This window comes from Protopterus annectens, chromosome 1.part0 (genome assembly GCF_019279795.1).
Source record: "Protopterus annectens isolate FY-2018-M chromosome 1.part0, PAN1.0, whole genome shotgun sequence".
Taxonomy (NCBI): domain Eukaryota; kingdom Metazoa; phylum Chordata; order Ceratodontiformes; family Protopteridae; genus Protopterus; species Protopterus annectens.
In genome coordinates, this window is record NC_056725.1 from 859,079,342 (window position 1) to 859,098,022 (window position 18,681).

Genomic DNA, 18,681 nt, shown 5'->3' on the forward strand with positions numbered 1-18,681 from the left:
GCGTACAACATTGTCATGTGTCTTTTAGTGTTAATGCTCTACATAGCAGTATTTTAGTCACAGAACTCCAATGTATGCAAATTTAGATTATTTTGCCCACTTTTTGAAATACTGCACTTACTAGGAAACTGAAATAGTACTGGAAGCACTTGCTTAATAATTATCAAATACAAACAACATTATGACGGTCTTAAAAGCAGTTCACAAAGTAAGATGGACATGGGAGCAAGTAACAGTCAAAACAAAATAGACTTCTCTTTAAATTGTTTGAAGTCCATTTTATCAGAGTTCTTGTTTTTTTTTGTTTCCCTTATTTTTAGAAGGATTACTTTTATATACTTGCTACACATTTTAGAATTAGAATCAAAAAAGGGATTAGTCTTATGAAGTTTTAGAAAGAGGGTTGCTCATTTTTGAATTTAGGAGAATGGATTATTGTTAGTTCCATACTGAGTGTCTGGCTCAAATGTCTGAAGCTCTTATTGAACAGCATTGTATATAAATATCTCATTATTTTATAGGCTATGCATTGTCTGGCCATTAGCAGCATTGTTACTAACTTCCTTTAGCTAAGATTGTATGTTATTCTCAGTATCTGCAATGTGTTAACCTGAACACTGGGATCACATCATCATCTCTGTCAGTTAGTTGACCTTCTTTATGCTGAAGAAAAAAAAAAAAGAGTAAGGAATTAGTTTTGTCTGTGCCTTTCACTTTTACGAGATTATTTTTTTTTTGCTAAGTTTTTCATGTATCTGTCTTTGAGCTTATCTCCCCGGGCCTCTACTGAAAATGGACATATATCCAGTTAAACTAGCCCAGTCAACGAAAGTAAAATAATAAAATAAATAAATAAATAAAGCCAGCACGAATGCAGAGGTTCATATTTCTGTGTGATTACTGTCCTATGGCTTTTGTCCTAACTGAAAATTTTGATGTTAATGTCCTTCTTATTGTTGCTACAGGATACAAGATGCAGAGGGCAAAAATGGTACTGCCCCATGCAGACTGGGATGAGTGGCAGCCCTAATAGAGCATATTGATTATTCAGTAAAGCCACTTTTTCTGCAAGTACATTAGCCCATTTAAAAGCTCTGTAGTTTGTAATTGATGTTTGTTGGGCATATGTGTTTCAAACAAAGTTTGCAAGCAAGTCTTGTGTTCTAGTGTACTTAATTAAATTCATTTTATCAGAGAAGGAGTATACCTTTTATAACAACAAAGTGGATATTGCTGCCAAAAATAGCCCCTCCCATTTTTGGGGCAAGTATTAAAGCAGCCTTCACTGCTATTATAAAAGTGACTGCTATGTAGTGCATGGAGTGTCAGGATTACTTTCAAAAATGACTAAATTACATCCTTTTTCAGTACTGCTCCTGACCTTCACATCACTTAGATGGGTGCAAATGTACAGTACCCCCTAGTCATTGTTAAAGTCAGGTCTGCACTAAAAGCAGACAGTGCTGACCAGTAAACAGCAGCAGAAGAGCATGAAATTACTACATTTCAACTCTTGTTTCTGCCAGCTGTCTGCTGAAGTACTTAATACTTTAGTTACAGCTGCATCCTTTAGGGAGTATGTAAGAATGTCAACCACTTCCCCCACTGGCTTTCAAAGATGGCAGAAAACATCTTTTTTTTTTTTTTTTTTTTAAATCTTGCTTTTCACTAATTTGTAGTACATGGAGCAGGTAAATCCCCATGCAGTATAAAGAGTTATCATCATATCCACGTATCATGTGTTCCCAACATAGATGCCAAGATTCACCTCTTGAGCTCCGATGTCAAAGTGAATTTCTTGGCATCCATATCTCAAGTAAATAATAAGTACATTATGTTCGTCAACTCGATCATAATCCTCTATGTTATAATCCATGGGGAAAAGATAGCATTGTGCAGTACCCTAAGGTCTGGTATGGTTTTTCTGTTTTTTGTTGCTGCTTTGGGCAGTGTTAAGTATATTGGTGCAGAGAGGTGTAAGGATATGAGCTATTAATGAAATACTTCCTGTGGCACTGGATTTCATTCCATCAGCCTTCTTTTGCCTGCTGTATAACCTTGTACAAGTCGCTTTACAAGACAGTGCTGTGGGGCAATTAAAAATTTGGACTAGGCTCCTAAATGCCATGCTTGACTGCATGTCTAATAACTACCCATGAACCTGTTTTTATTCCAGAATTCTGCAGCTGGTGTGTAGAAGGCATGGAGAATACTTCAGTCATGTCGCTGGAGCAGGATTAGGAAATAATGTTCATCTTTTCAAGTGGCCATTTGGAAGAGTCATCATAGGACTTGCTAGATGGGCCCTAACTGGTTTTCTCTATTGGTTAGTTAGTGATCTAGGCACTGTTTTGCAGCAAACTGTGAAATAATAACATCATAGAGGTTGGAGTTTGCCACTTACCACATAGACTGACATGGTGTAATGTTTGTGCTGTAGAAAGCAAATAGATTTATGTTTTATTTTGTTGTGAAGGATTACTATGTATGGTGTTTTTAGTATTGCAGCCTTCCTCTTTTAATGTCATGCATTTAAATAGAGTAGAAGGCGCTTACGTCTGATGTCTGCTGCATCTGGATTCCTAACCGTCTTCAGTAGTATGTAAGATAATATATTTCTATACTAACTGCAGGTATAGAAAACTGCTGTTTTCTGTGAAACACGCATTGCAACGTATGTATTGCAGATAGATTGCATATCTTTATAATTGAAAATATGAAGAAAAGCAGTATTGAAGCCATAACTTGTTTGCTTTATCCAGAATGCTCTGCTGCTATATGCAGATACCCCTGTACACTATTTTTTGTAACCATGTATAGAAAATGAGCAGAAAAGAGAAAAATACATCAGAAAAGACAAAAATTATTTTGTTTTTGCTATTCAGACATAGCACCTTGATAATTGCAAGTAATAAAGTGTTAGATAGAGATATCTAGAGAAATATGTAATGTATTTAAGAGGGTGATTTTTTTCCCAGAGCATGTCCCTTGTATGGGTGGGCCATCTTCCACACTTTTGGTCTGTATGTTGATACTTTGTATGGAATGTGAGTAGTGCTACAAAACTGAAAGTTATTGCATTGTATAGGGGTATTCTGTAGTCCCTTTAAGGAATATAACAAAGATGTTTTTAATCAAAACTGTGTAGCTTGAAAGCCTCTGTTTTACATGGTTAAAATGGAAATGGGTGGTAAAGTAACAGCAGTGTCAAAGAAGTAGAGACTTACTGTACGAGATATTTCCAGAGTAAAACTATTCTTTTAACATCATGGTTTCTTTTAAAGCCTCCCAAAAGAGAACATGTAAACTACAAGATGTATCAGGAAATTGCCAAGCAGAAGAAAAAGGCAGATCGTGAAAAATGTGATGTGGTTAGTATTTCATGTTTCATTGTATATTAATAACCTCTGTGAATGTTATTTTGTCATTTAAGTTTAGATGTTGTGAAAATGTGAACATTCTTGTGATCATATTTAATTTCAGAAATGATCATGTTACTTCCAAGGTTCATGTCTCCAGTAAACTAAAAAAAGAAAGATGGAAAATGTTTAGGAGCTGTGAAATAATAGTGTGGATTCCCATATGTAGTGGTACTGTGCATGGTACATTCCATGGTAAATTACATTATTATTCCAGCTCAGCAGTACCTTTCAGATCCTTTACAACCATCCACCCACAACCCCCTCTTTCCCATTTTTGCACATGGGGTCAGGGTGTCATATCAACAGTGACGCATCTAGAACCAGCATTCACATTGCCAGGTAAGTAGCCCATTCTTTCTTACCATACACATACATACGTGCATTCACTCCTATGGCCAGTGTACACCGTCCAGTCCACCTTCACTTTGTCCTTCAGTGTCATGTTACAATATACTCCTGACAGCACTAGGTTTAAATGTAAGCTTCCTTTGAACAACTGTTTTGATGACTTACAAGTAAAATTTTAATATTACCTCTGTTGGTTATGTCAAGCTCCATAACACATTTTTGATGTACTCGCAAGCTGTGTGTAAATGATTCAGTACCAATGTCTAAAGTAAAATGTTGAAAGCTCCAGTAAAATTATAGCTTTCCAGGAGTGTCTTGGCTTCCTCTTTAATAAGACTAATAAAATAAAATGAAATTAAATGTTTTTGGTTTTACTAAAATATAGGCATAATAGGATCTAGATGTCAAACGATTGCAGGCTAAACATAAACCTATTCAGTGACACATATCAGGTTAATCTTTGGGCATTTGAGAAGGGATCAATCATTTCACTTAAATTATCAATGGGATATAGGAGGAAGTGTGGTGTAGTTGCTAAAAAGCTATGCAGGCACATGCATAATGTGGCTGCTAAAGTCTGTTGTCTAGTTCTCTCCCTACCAATTTACATTCCATCCAATCTTCCTCCCTGTTCAAAAAAGACAGTTCTTGCAAACTCTCCCTTCTGCACTTGTCACCACCCTAGCTATTTTTTACCCACCCAGTCTCTTCTGAGCATGTCAAGTGCTCCTCTCCTGACTGAAGTGCATCTCTTATTAATACCAGCACTGAAGCACCTGTGCGATGCTGCTGTGCAGTGTTTACTCCTACACCTCTTCTTTCTCTTCTTTTACTATATTTCCCCCCCCCCTTCTCCTAACTGCATTATCTTACTCTCTGTACTCCTCACCTCTATATTATTATTTGTCTTTCTTCCATGCTCTGCAATATATTTTTTCTCTCTACTCCTAACCTCTTTATCTTTTTCTTCTGTCTTCCATGTTATACTATATTTCTTCTCCCTCTTTACCAACATGGTCTATTTTTACAATCTGTTTTTGTATATGTTGTGTGATGATTACTGTAAACTTACAATATATATATATATATATATTTTTTTTTTTGTTAATGTTCATTATTGTATTAATATTTTGTTGCCTGGTACACATACTTTTATATATGTACTAATGTATATACTTATGTATTCAAAATTCTCATTACTGCTATGTAAACTATGCTGTTTGTTTTGTGTCTGGAGCTTAGTCCTGTGCTGTTCAGCAGTGAGCATGATACAGAGAACTACTCCTAGGCAGGAGACAAATGACTATATTGTTAATAAGCATAAAGGACTCTGTATAAAAAATGTGCTTATTGTACACTACGTGAAGGACTGGTTTGCACAAAGAGCCTTCTGTATTTGTCATTTATATGTTTTATACACAGTACTGAGCACCAGACATTGAGACTGTGTGAAGAAGGGATAGCTTCAGCTTGTAAGCATGTTAGTCGAGCATAAGCGTAGCTCTCAAATAATCAGGGACATATCTCAACAGAGTCAGAGACAAACCCAGAAAAAATCAGGGACATTTGTAAAATATGAGTACTTTTAGCGTGAGACATTGGCAGAGTAAAAGAATGTTAATTACTATACATTTTGTGAAATAAAAGAAATCTATAACTCTTACTTACTGCATTGTTTATTGAGTATAATTCACCACCTTTCCTCCAAGAGTCACAAGTTTTAGGCGGGATTAAGAGGGACAGAGCTAAATTTTGGAGTCTAAATCAGGGACATCCCTGGAAATCGGGGACATTTGAGACGTATGACCGTAAGAACCACTCCTGAATGGGATACAGGTACATTGTAGGTCACTTGATAACAGGTTGCAAGCATATCTATAGCAAATCAGAGAATCACTAATAGTTAACAGCGTGTTTGGACCATAGGAGCAGCTACTGAATGAAAATTAAAATTTCAGACAAAATCACAGTGGGTAAACAAGTGGAACCAAGGAACTGTAAAAAAACAACCACTTGAAAGCGGTGTCCAGCTACACAAGATACCAGGTGTCCTCAGTACAAATGCTTTAATGCAAAGCCAAAATCCACAGCAGCAACAAATACAGTTTGCGAAAAGCAACACGGCTACAAGAACAAAATGTTGGATAAGCGCTTTTGTCTGCTACCATAGCAGACTTTATCAAATCTACTGGTGCCTTACACAAGTCTAGTTAAATAATCATTACAATTAACACCTTAAAAAGTTTTAAAGACATAGTACACTCAACATACAAATGGAAAAAAGAAAAAGAAAAAAGCATGTCATAACTTAGCAGCCCTCTCTATTAAAATTGGTTTTAAAGGCAAACTGTCGTTTAAGCCTGGTGGGTACCAGGTATTTAAACGAAGCTGCCATTTAAGCTCACCTTTATAAATATTGTTAGCCCAATTGTCACCCCTGGCTTTTTTCATCACCACCAGGTATACCAAATTTGTAGCCAGAAAACGACCCACATATAAGGCAATGTCTATAAAGGGCATTGTTCGTGTTGTGAGTGTTGATGGCATACAAGTGTTCATACACCCTCTTCTTGAGGGCTCTTTCTGTTTTACCCACATAGTATGCTTTACAACCAGTGCAAACAGACAAATAGACCAGTCCTACAGTGTTAGTTACCCCCCTCTAACCTAACTTTGTGAACTGGGCCCCCCAAAGTGATCTCTCATGTGTTCAGTACATAGGGGCAATAATTACACCTACCACATGGTTTGGTACCGTTGTTGTTTCCCCTAGTAACAGGATGTTCTAACAGAGTTTTTAAATTATTACCCACATTAAAATAAAATGTGGGACCCAAACCCAAGGCTTAAGTGAATTCGTTATTGCACTCCAAAATAACCCAGTACTTACACAAGATGTCCTTAACCTTATTCCCAAATGAACCAAATTGTATGGACATAGAATTCAGAAAATCCTGTGTATCCAACAATTGAAGGTCAGTCGAGGTTTGTTCTACACTCACTTCAATATTTCCTTATCCTAACAGGGGTACAAATTTCTTACCCCAACCTTCCAACACCACTATTTATCTGTCACAACATACAATCGGGGTACCCTCTTGCTTTAAACATCTGTGTCAATAATCCCATTTCCCTTTTCAAGTTGTCAAGGGTAGAGCAAATTCTTGCCCCCCTTATCATTTGTCCCCTAACCAAATTCCTCTTAACATGGTAGGGGTGTTGACTTGATAACTCAAAAAACAGTTAGAATAGGTAGCCTTACGGTACACCCTGGATGAAAACTGCCTTAACTGGAGATCTCGGGTGATGTTAACATCCAAATAGTCTATAGTATATTCATCAAATGTGTGGGTAAATTTAAAATATGGACATACTTCATTAATATGTTCAATGAACTTTTCCACAGTTGACCTGTCACATTTCCAAAGAATAAAAATGTTGCCAAGATAATGACTATAAAAAAGCCACTCTTGTTTGAATCCGGTATTAAAGATGTATTTACTCTCCCACATGGACATAACAAGGTTTGCATAAATGGGGGCACAACTGGCCCCCATAGCCACACCCTTCACCTGCTTGAAATACTCATCCTCAAATGAAATAAAGTTGTTGTGAAGGATCCATTCCATTAATTCCATGACAAAGTTGATCATTGTATTATTTAATGTAGAATATGCCAATAAGGCTTAATGGAACAACTCCAAACTTTCCTCGTGGGGGATTGAGCTAAATAAATCTACAATGTAAATTGTTGAAAATCCACTAGTGTCAAAGAAAAACTGGGGCTTAATCCTAGTTAAAAAGTCCCAAGAGTCCTTGAAGACTTGTGTAACTGAACCCAAAACATCCTTCACCAACCTGTCAATAAAAACACCCAAAGGGTACGTTGAACTGTTCTGGCCAGCCACTATGAGCCTGTATGGTGGGTGATCCACATTTTTGTGGACCTTTGGGATTCCAAAAGCTGTGGGAATGAGTGGACAATCATTCTTCAAGAAATTCAAAGTGTCCTCATTAATAATACCCTGATATAAACTGTCTTCTAAGAACAGCTGTAATCTCCTGTGTGATGTGTGAATTTCATTCAAAGAAGCAGAGGTGTATCTCTCTGTGTCGCATAAAATGTTTATGATGTCATTAACATAATCCATTCTCTCAACCAATGCAACCCCACCCCCCTTATCCAGCTTCATAATTCGTATTTCGTCAGATAATCTGAGGCTGTTGAGTATCCCCGTCTCAGTGTTAGTCAAATTACATTTTTTTTTTCCTTTGCTTTAATCCAGCCTCACTGAGTGCAGACCAAGCACAGAGGTGCATAATCTGTAACTGCCTTCAGATCACATATTGCAAGTTGTCATTAGATAGCTTGAAGAATCATCTGCATGCATTAGTTGTGTTTGGTGACTGCAGTGAATATTACCACTTGCAGTCCAGTCTTTTATGAAAAAGTAAGTCAAAATGCTAAAAGGAGACTTCTAATGCTGTAGGATGTGGTACCTGCTTGTTCACGTTGACAGGGGCAGCAGCTTCTATCACTGCTGCAGAGGCATGAGAACAGCATCTTAGCACCTGTCACTAATCATGCCTTTCAGGAGGATTGTGTTTGCCAGAGTGAGAGAGAGAGAGACACGTCCTCTGCCATCACTCACGGTAAACAGGGAGACATCAGTTGCTTTAATTTTTATGTCTCCACTTTTGTATGTCTAACAGGTGACTAATGTTAATTTTGCACTCATTTGCTTACAAGTTGTTCATAGGTAGTTACTAGACTTGCAGTGCAGAGGACCATTGAGGAGCTTAGCCCAAATTCCCAGTTGTGCTCAAGCACTGTCTGGTTAAATGACTTGTTCAAGGTCACACAGTAGGCCACTGATGGAATCAAACCCTGTACCACAGAAACTACAACTGATAGCTTTAACTTCTGCACCAACTACCAGACTTCCACAGTGTTGGGCTTTTCTCAGTTCTCCTTTTCCCCCCTCTCAGCTTCTATTTTACACTGTTCAACTCATACATTTAAATGTCTCTCGAAACCACCTTATATTTTGCCGTAGTCAAAGCTTATTGATTGTTTTTCTCAACACTGTTAGTTTGCTGATTCAGTGGTAATTGCACATTTGTTTATTTCCTGCTTCAGCTTTCCCATCAGTCCTCAGTCTCACTGAGCTCTGTTTTTCCATCATTTGTCCCTCTGACTGAGCTCTGTTATCCCATCATCCATCCCTTTGACTGAGGTCTGTTATCCCATCATCCATCGCTCCCTTTGAGCTCTGTTATTTCCTGTAGACACCATCTTTGAATTCACGCTGAATGCGTGCCTTTTCTGGAGCCCATGCCCTCTAATCAGAGCAAATTAGTACATCACAAGCAGACAGTGCTTATTTATATCATAGAACATTTGCTGATTCATGCACTAGGTTGCATATACTAAATGTTATACTTTGGTGATTGTAGAGTCTAACTCACTGGTTTAGCAGTGTCTTTATGGGAATGTGTTTAACTAAGCACAAACTGCATACAAACAGTTCTACAAGCTAAAACTAATTCTACTGCTAGACGTTGTTTCCTTATTATGTTAACAGTTTTTATGGTCTTTATCAATAAAAGGCAGTACTCTAAAATAAAAAAAAAATACTAGTACTTATATTCTTCAACTGCAGTTCTCCATACTGAGAAAGTTCTAGTGCTAGTGTTGTATGGTTTTGACTAAAACATTTTCTTACTTCTTCCTTTGTTAAATAAGCTGCTAGAATTTCTTCATGTCCATTGCACAGACAGCCTTTCCAAGTCTGTGTAATAACTATGGTTGCTTCACTGTTCTTTTAGCAAGGCATTATCTGGAGCTTCCCCCTCTTTTAGTACATCGTCAAGAAAATCTAACAAAAGACCTTCTTCAGATCTGTATTTTCCCTCAGATCCTAAATGAAAGAAAACCAAGACCTTTGTTCTGACTTCAAGCTCTGATCCAAAACTGAAGAAGACATATACCTCTGATCCGACTACACTATTGGATCCAAAACCTAAATTGACCAAGCTTACACCAGATAAGACTGCTTCGGATATGACTCTGCAAACATTGGATTCAACACTTTATTTTCCTTGTCTCCCGAGAACTCAATTTTCTCCTTCAGTGGACCCAGTCCCTTTGAGGGTCCCTTCACCCTTTTTAGAGATATCAAAGTCCCCATCACTAGTTTCCACTTGCTCTTCCAGGAGCCTTACTGAGGAAGACATGGAGAGGTTAGTAAGAAAGATTCTCTCTGTGCAGAGAGTGGAAATTGCCCTCTCGACTCCAACCCCTCTGGGTCAGCAGATCCGACCTTCCACTACACCCCCTTTGCAAGTTCCTCCTCCAACTCCCCTGTTGGTTTTGGAGTTTTTGGATCTGAACCTTGGGCCTATCAGCATTGAATCCAAGAATTGCTTTTCCCTCAGATCTGAAGCATGCTCTTGAGTTCTTTGCTTCTTTCGGATCCAGAGGGCAGTCAGAGCTGGGGCTAACCTGTCAGTTCTGGGGTGTGTCAGTCGACTCTGAAGTTCTCAGAGCCGTCTTTGCTCCTTGGGGCATTGACGCATGTTAGTTTGGCCCCAACTTTGTCCTCCGAGCAGGAGGGGACTACAGTTTGAAGGCTTGTCATTACGGATCTGGGGTTGTCTTCCTCTGTTGGGGGGGTCTGCCTTTGAGGTTACGGAGAGAGCCTTGTCATCTTCCTTGACAAAGACTGTTCCTTTCCTCTCAGATCCTCAGTCTGCAGGTTTGTCCTCTCTCTGCTTAGAGTCTCTCCTACCCTCTCCAGAGGGACACCTGGTACCGAAACCCCAGGCTTCCCAGCAGGGTGTCCCCACATCTTCTGATACCTCTCCAGAAAATCCCACTGAGGAGGTCCCTAAGAAGAGGATGTGCAAGAGGAAGCACTTGGACACCTTCTGTGATGGACTCCTCCAAGATATGGAATTTGAGGAAGGTGAAGGGTCCCCGCTGTCACCTCTTGATAATGTCCAGTTTGGCGATATCCTTGAAATCCTGAAACAGAGAAGTGGCTGGAAGCACAGCAATCCTTCACCTGAGGAGTCTGTATTCCTGGAGGCATTTGGTATTGCCTCGTCTAGCTCCTGAGGGACTCCACCCACCGATGACCTTACAGATGTGGTGCCTCGGTGAGTATGGAAGGCCCCGGATAACATTGAGCCAATCTCTTGGAGACCAGAGAAAATTTTGACAGCCCCGAAGATAGACAGATTTGGTTGAAAGGTATACCTGTACACGATTATGGTGGCAGCCACTAAGAAAGAGCTATCTGAGGAGAGTTCCACTGTCCATCCACTGAACAAGGAGTCTCAAATGATGGACAGATTTGGGAAGCATGTCTATGCTTCAGCAACCTTTGCATTGAGGTCTGTGAATTATTTAGCACATTTTACCAGGTTGATTAAGAACTCTCTGCTACTCTTTTGGGAGCCATTTCTGATGAGCTGCAAGCATCCTTCACGTCTCAGTTGGCTACCCTGCAGGCAATTTCCAATTCCTCCATGAGGTTAGTCTCTCATGCAGCCGAAGGAACCTCAAGGGATGCAGGTTCTGGCATTTCCATAAGCAGGCAAGCCTGGATGCACTTATGCGATCCTGCAGAGCCCTTCAAGTCTTTGTTCGTCAGTGCTCCCTTTGATGGAACATCCTTGTTTAGCCCCAAAGTTAAGGACACTTTATCCAGGTGTGAAAAGGATTGCAAGACCCTCTCTGCCATGGGTGTACATTTTTCCACAAGTCCAAGATCCTTCTCCAGGAATCGAGGCACTGAGAAAATGTGGTTCAAAAAGTCCCAGGGTCCTTTCTGGGACACACATGGAGGAGTTTCCTCCCAAGGCAGAGGGGGGAATTCAAATGATAGACACCACCACCCGAACGACAGAGATGGCCTGCAGAATGAAGGGCTAGAGATTCTTTTTTTGATAGACCCTTCCAGTGTTCCTGAAATGAGGCCCAGTTGTTCTCTGGGGGGCAATCGGGGGTCATTTGCCCCTGCACCAGAGAGCCTGACTAGAAATAGCAGCAGATCATTTTCCGAGGCTGTACAATTCCCTTTTCCCTTCCACCTCCTATCTCAAAGAAATTCCGCTGTGTTCCTCCCAGTCACAGGGAACAAAAAACATTTAAAATAAAAATCTACCAGAAAAAAGTCATCCAAGAGGTCCCGCCAGGCCAGATGGAATCTAGAACTTCCTCAAGATTCTTTTAGTGCTAAAGAAAACAGGGCACTGGAGACAAATTTTGAATCTCAGCATGCTGAACAAGTCAGTTCGAAGCACCAAGTTTCAGATGGTCATGGCTCAGTCCATACTCCCATTTCTGGGAAAGGATGGTCGGATGTGCTCGTTAGACCTTCAGGATGCTTACTGCCACATAAAGATGAACAGGCAGTCCGGAAGGTACTTATGATTCTGGCTGGGAGCCAGTCATTACCAGTTCAGAGTTCTGCCCTTTGGTCTCACCCCCCCCCCCAGGGTGTTCACTAAATGCACGACAGTAGTGCAGCTCACTTGAGACTACAAAGATTTCAAATGTTTCCATATTTAGACAAATGGCAGGCATCAAGCAACAGAGGCAAGGGATCACATTCTCCAAACTTGTTCTTATTTGGGAATAACCATAAATTACAAAATGTTTCATTTGCAACCTACTCGGAAGTTAAGAGTTTCTAGGGGTATTGTTCAACACAAAGTTAATAATAGCATCACTACCTCCTCTAAGAGTTCAGACCTTAAGAACACAGGTCAAGAAGATAATCTGCAGTACCAAAATTATTTCTGCCTGTTTCGTTCTTCGGGCTCTAGGATGAATGGCAGCGACAATAACCTTAGTACCATTAACCAGATTCTACATGACAATTTTATAATGGATTCTAGCCGCAGAATGGTCAATACTATCAGCCCATGTCAACTCTAATACATGTCACTCAGATGTGCAAGAGAAATCTCAGGTAGTGGATTAGATCAGATCAAGTTATACTAGGCCGACCATTCATTCCCCCTCAGCTCAAGGCCATAGTGATCATGGACTCTTCCCAGTTAGGGTGGGGGGGGCATTACCTGGGGAAGACAGTCCAATGCATTTGGTCTCCCACAGAGGCCAATTTGCATATCAGTGTTCTAGCGATGAGAGCAGTGCTTTTAGCATTGCAGGCATTTCTAAAAAGCTCTCCCCTCAGGGACAGTTGCATTTCAAATGGACAACATGCCAGTAGTTTTGTACATCAACAAACAAAGAGGAACAAAATCTTACTCCCATGGCAAGAAGCTCTCAGAGTGTGGCAATAGGCAATCTCATCCGACAGCTTCCTTATAGAAACCCACATTCTGGAGAAGTCTAATGTAATAGCAGACAAGCTTAGCAGGTGCATTTTCTTACCTCATGAAAGATCTCTCAACAAGAGTGTGGTGGAGACCATTTTTTGCCAGTGGGACCAGACATGCTGCAATCTTTTTGCTTCTTCCCAAAACAACTTTGCCCTAATCCCCTCACAGGGGAAGTGACTGAGGGATGCTCTACTTCATGATCCCCCCCCCCCCAGGTCTGCTTTATACCTATCCACCAATCCCATTAATTTCCAAATTTCTGCAGAAAGCAAAAACGTTGAAGAGTATTGTCCTCATTGCATTTTTTGGCCTCAACAGATTTGGTTCTCCTTTCTTTGTCCTCACTTACTTCACCCACCGTGGACTCTGGATCTGACTCCAAACCTACTGTCTCACCAGACAAGCCTGATTCATCCAGACATATCAAACCTCAGGCTGACTGCCCAGCTACTCCACTTCCATTAATAGTCAGGAAACCTATGCTTTCCTCTCCAGTCCATCAACTACTCTTATCTTCACATAAACCATCTACACATAAACTTTACTCCAGTAAGTGGAAAAGATTTGCTTACCGAGCTTATGAAAATAATGTCGATCATTTTCAACCCCTTTGCATAGTATCCTTGAATTTTTAGCCTTTCTTTTTAAACAAGGAGCTAGCTCCTCCATGATTAAGGTTCAACTAGCAGCAATATTGAATTTTCACATAGCATTTGATGGTGTTTCCATTGCCTCCCATAGACTATGCAAGACATTTTTGCGAGGTACTATCCTTCTCAGGCCCCCCCTTCAGAGACCCTACTCCCCATGGGACCTCAGCCTGGTACTGCAGCAACTTACTCAATTCCCCTTTGAACTTGCAGCTAAATGTGACCTCAGATACTTTTCTTGGAAAACAATTGTTCTACTAGCCATTACTTCTGCCAGAAGAATTTCAGAGATACAAGCATTGTCCTCAAATTCACCTTACTTGATATTTCACAAAGACTAAGTCACTTTACAAATTAATCCTTCTTTTCTTCCTGAAGTGGTATCAGAGACTAATATAAACCAATCTATTAATTTGCCCATATTCTTCCCCAAATGTTCTGTCCGTGGTGAATACACACTACATTTACTAGATGTGTACAGGCAATTACATTTTTACCTACACAGAATGGAAAATTTCAGGAAGTGTGAACAGTTTTGTTTCCTTTTCAGAAATGAAACTTGGAAAACCTGTGACCAAAATGACTCTAGCCAAATGGCTTACAAATGTATTTATTATATATATATATATATATATATATATATATATATATATATATATATATATATATATATATATATCTACATGCACACCAAATTGGGTGTTACATTGTCAAAACCTCTAAGAGTTCACTCCACTAGAGCCATGGCTACTTCATCAGACTTTCAATCTAGAGCCTCCATGGACAACATTTGCACAGCAGCAACTTGGGCTAATCCCCATACATTTGTTACTCATTACAATTTGGATATGGTCTTCAGGCGCAGGGCATAATTTGCCTCACTGGTGCTCAAGAATATCCTTCCTTGAGTCCACCTGGGGAATTTGGTAGCTGGGGACTTTGTCCCATAGGTTGAGGATAGAATGAAAATTGACAGCATCAGATAAAGTTATGTACTTAACGTAATGTTCCGTTTGTGTTTTCCATTTTCATTCTTGCTCAACTCCCCTCCCACCCATTACCCCCCGCCTTACAAACTCCTGGAAGAGTGAGTGTTTTTGTGAGTATGCCACTTCCTTCGTATATAGCTCCAGATATATTCTCCTCTCTCTCTGTGACTAAATTGTGGCTTTCTTAGCAAACAAGATCTGAGGTAACTGGGGTTTGTGCATTGTGGGTAAGGGAGTTGCTTGTGAGTTTCTGGTTTCCACGAGCTTTTGCAAATGGCCAAGTCAGATAAGAGGGATCAGCTCCAAATCCATAGGCTGAGGAAGAATGAAAATGGACAACACAGATGGAATGTTATGGTAAGTAAATAATTTCTTTTTTGTTGCAGCAGACATGACTGCTAGATATATCTTGTTGCACTGTTGTGCACTTTTGTGTGTTGTTCTATTGGACTGTAAAAGTTTGTTTGCTAATTAGAGCTCCTGCATACAAAAGGATTTTTGAACTTACCTTTTGGCAGTGGTGCATGAATATCTGCAAAGGTATTTTGGAGGTCTGATCTGGTAAAAAGTACTGTCTGTTCCCATCTTTTTTCACTTTAAACTGAATTCTTCAAATATAGTAATAGTTTACCATAACAGTGTCTAGCATCTGAATTAATTAAAACTCTCTTACCCCTTTCAGCCATCTCTACTCGGCCTTTGCCAACCCTGAACAAACCTGTCCCTGGTAATATACTTCACAGGCTGCATAAGAAATATCACTTTCCAGCAACTCTCAGCCAAGCCTCAAGTCCAGCCTTGAAAGGGCCAAGAGTGTGCAGTTGTGTATGCGTAATCCGGTAAAGCTAACATTGTATAATCAGACTGTAAAGACAGCTGAGTGTCCATGTACATTCACCTGAAGTAGGTAGCTGTGTTGGTACATATTTTTGTATTAGAGGACGTGGCTCCATAGAACCCCCAACAACACCTATACCCTGGCATATACTGTAGCCCATAATAATGGGCAGTCAGTTTAACAGGTTTTTGTGAAGTCCAGAATAACTGCCAGTACATACATGTCATCACACTCATCCCCACCTCTACCCCCAATGAAATAGGAGAAACTATTTGCTTTGATTTCTTTTTCAGACTACTCCCTCGTCCTTTTCTTCCCTTATACAGTATCTTGCAGCTGACTCTCTCTAAATACTTAACCACACACGTAAATCTCTGGTTAATCTTCCTGGGCTTGTCTATTGCTTCCTGTAATTCTTATCCCCCCCCCTCTCAGCTTCTACTTTTTACACTTTTCAACTCATACAGCTAACTATTTCTGGAAACCTTCTTATGTTTTGCCATAGCCAAAGCTTACTGATCATTTTCTCAACACTCTTACTTTGCTGATTCAGTGACTGGGCCACACTCCATTCATCCTTGCTGTGTGCGGGCTCACTCTACTCCCCCTACCCTGCCCCAAATTCCCACCCACCCCCTTCTAATTAATACTTAAAATGTGCCAACTGTGCCTTTACACTTCTTCCAACCTGTGTCTGCATCAAAACGGTCAGAACATAACCCAATTGATGCTACCCTACAATTAGCATCTCTGACTCTGTTACTTAAAGTACTGTACCTAACTTGTCATTTTAGAGGTTATACTGCTTTAACTAGAACTACTCTTGCCCAGTACCATTTTACAGTCAGATTAATATCTTCAGCAAAATCTAACTTGCGTATTATAAAAAAATGGCTCTGACTCCAGCCCTGTTAATGTGCCTGTCAACATATTGGCACACTTTACCATCCATACCTCCCAAATAAATGTAATAAATTCTACAAACCCATGCTCACTATGCCAACAATTACCAAATCTAGGAATCTCCACAGCATCCACACTGTACCAGCAAACCTTAGATTTTTTTTTTCCGTTACAGGTATCTTAAATCTAAATGAAACCATACAAAATCCCGTAAAACTAAAGAACAAATGTATTTGGATATATACCTTCCTTCACAAAATTTCCACCCAAAAAGTCAGTGGAGGCATTCACCCAAACTATGGCCTCACACAACAACAAAAAACCCACGCTAACAGCATAATATTAAATAAATCATTCTTTTTTCCTCTCTCACCCCCATTCCAGCCTTCTCTTCCTAAATATCAATTTTAAAAGTATATGCAATAAAATCCAGAACATACATGCTTGTATTGCCAAATATTCCCCAGACATAATCATAGCTACAGAAACATGACTGGAAAAAAGACATAAATGACAATGAAATTACCCCACCTGGTTTCAGCATAATTAGGCTTGACAGGAAAAATATGCAGGCAGGTGGTATAGCCATCAGCTATACTCCCTAAATATAACCACATATCACAGGATATACCACAGTTTAACATTGTGGAACTCCTTGTAGTACATCTCAAAATCAGTAATAGGAAAGCGCTTTGTTTAGCAGTCGTATGTATTCCACCAAGTAAAAACATTACCACTGTGGAAAATATCCTAAAAATGGATATCTTACCATGTACAACATGAAACAATAATACTAGGAGATCTAAATAATAGACTGGCAGATTATTAATAGCAACACCCCATCTGATTCCATAAATCTTTACGGTTTTATGCTGTTAATTACAGCAGTTACCAGAGTCCACAAAAGTACTGGTAGGCAATTGACGTTAGACTGGATTCTCACTAATGGACCCAACAAAATTAGGGCAGCCAGTTGCCTTCCAGACAGCCTAAGTGACCATCAGACTGCTTACACTCTCAGAAGTTACATTATTCAAGGTAAATATATAATTTACAACCAAGTTCATAACTCACAAAACTTTGACAAACAGACTTTTCTTCTCAAATCCTTAAGAGAATTTAACTGGAAAATACTAAAATCTATGCCCTTAAACTTTGCTGTCTCACACCTCAATGAGATACTCCTAAAAATTCTCAGTAACCTTGCCCCACTACATACTAAGAGTCAAATCCAGTCCTGCACCATGGCTAATACTGATGCTACAGACTGAAAAAGCCTGGGAAAAGTTGCTCAAAAGTAGAACACAAAATACATTCAACTTTTCAGGCAACTAAGGAATAGGACAAAATACAAATAAAACATGCCGAACAAACTTATTATAACATTCTCCAAAATAAACATCAAAATAACCCAAAACCCTTCCGTGCATCCATAAACAAACTTTTACATCTATGCCAAATTATCACCCCCACCCCTACATCCAACAGTAATACTGATTCAATTCCCATACAGTTTAACAATTATTATACAGATTATATTGTCTCTCGCAAGCATAAGTACTTCCAGCACCCCCCAGTACCAGCAGCCTCTGCTAAATATCCTCAGCTATTTGACTTCAGCATAGTACTTACCTCCACCATTAAAAAATAAACTACTATATAAGCTAAAACCAACCACCCTAGTAGCTGACCATCTCCCTTCAGACTACTTCAGAATGGCTGCAGATGCAATTGATTTTCCTGTCTGTGTATTGATAAATAGATCTGTATCCAAAAAACGTGTTCCTTCCAACTGGAAAAAATCCGTTATTATGCTGTTACAAAGGTGGCACATGTACAGAGTTTAATAACTAGAGGCTCATTGCAGTCCCCTCCCCCCCATCAAAAATACTTGAAAAATGTATTCATGTGCAGCTTCTACAAAATCTTAATTCAAGAATCTGCTCTCAGAAACCCAGCAGGGTTTCAGACCCCACCACATCACAGCCACCACCCTCCTTCACTTCAGCAACACTATAAACCAGGAAAGGAACAATAGTAACCTAATGTCAGCTGTGTCCTTAGACTTATCCAAAGCTTTTGACGCGGTATCACACCAACATTTACTTGCTGAACTCTCTTCTATAGGTTTCTGTTTATCCTCCCTTAAATGGTTCCTTAGGTATTTGTCTGGA

The 18,681-nt window shown here is 39.6% G+C and overlaps 1 protein-coding gene across 1 annotated transcript in view; it reads left to right on the forward strand.

Annotated features, from left to right (window-relative positions):
* The window catches only part of CCHR1.PART0H1orf131 (chromosome chr1.part0 C1orf131 homolog), a 324,402-nt gene that overhangs the window by 192,276 nt on the left and 113,445 nt on the right, over positions 1 to 18,681 (forward strand). Inside the window, exon 5 of the mRNA XM_044063685.1 lies at positions 3,285 to 3,371. Within this exon, the coding sequence (XP_043919620.1) occupies positions 3,285 to 3,371 (87 nt within the window). The remainder of the gene's footprint in view (positions 1 to 3,284; positions 3,372 to 18,681) is intronic.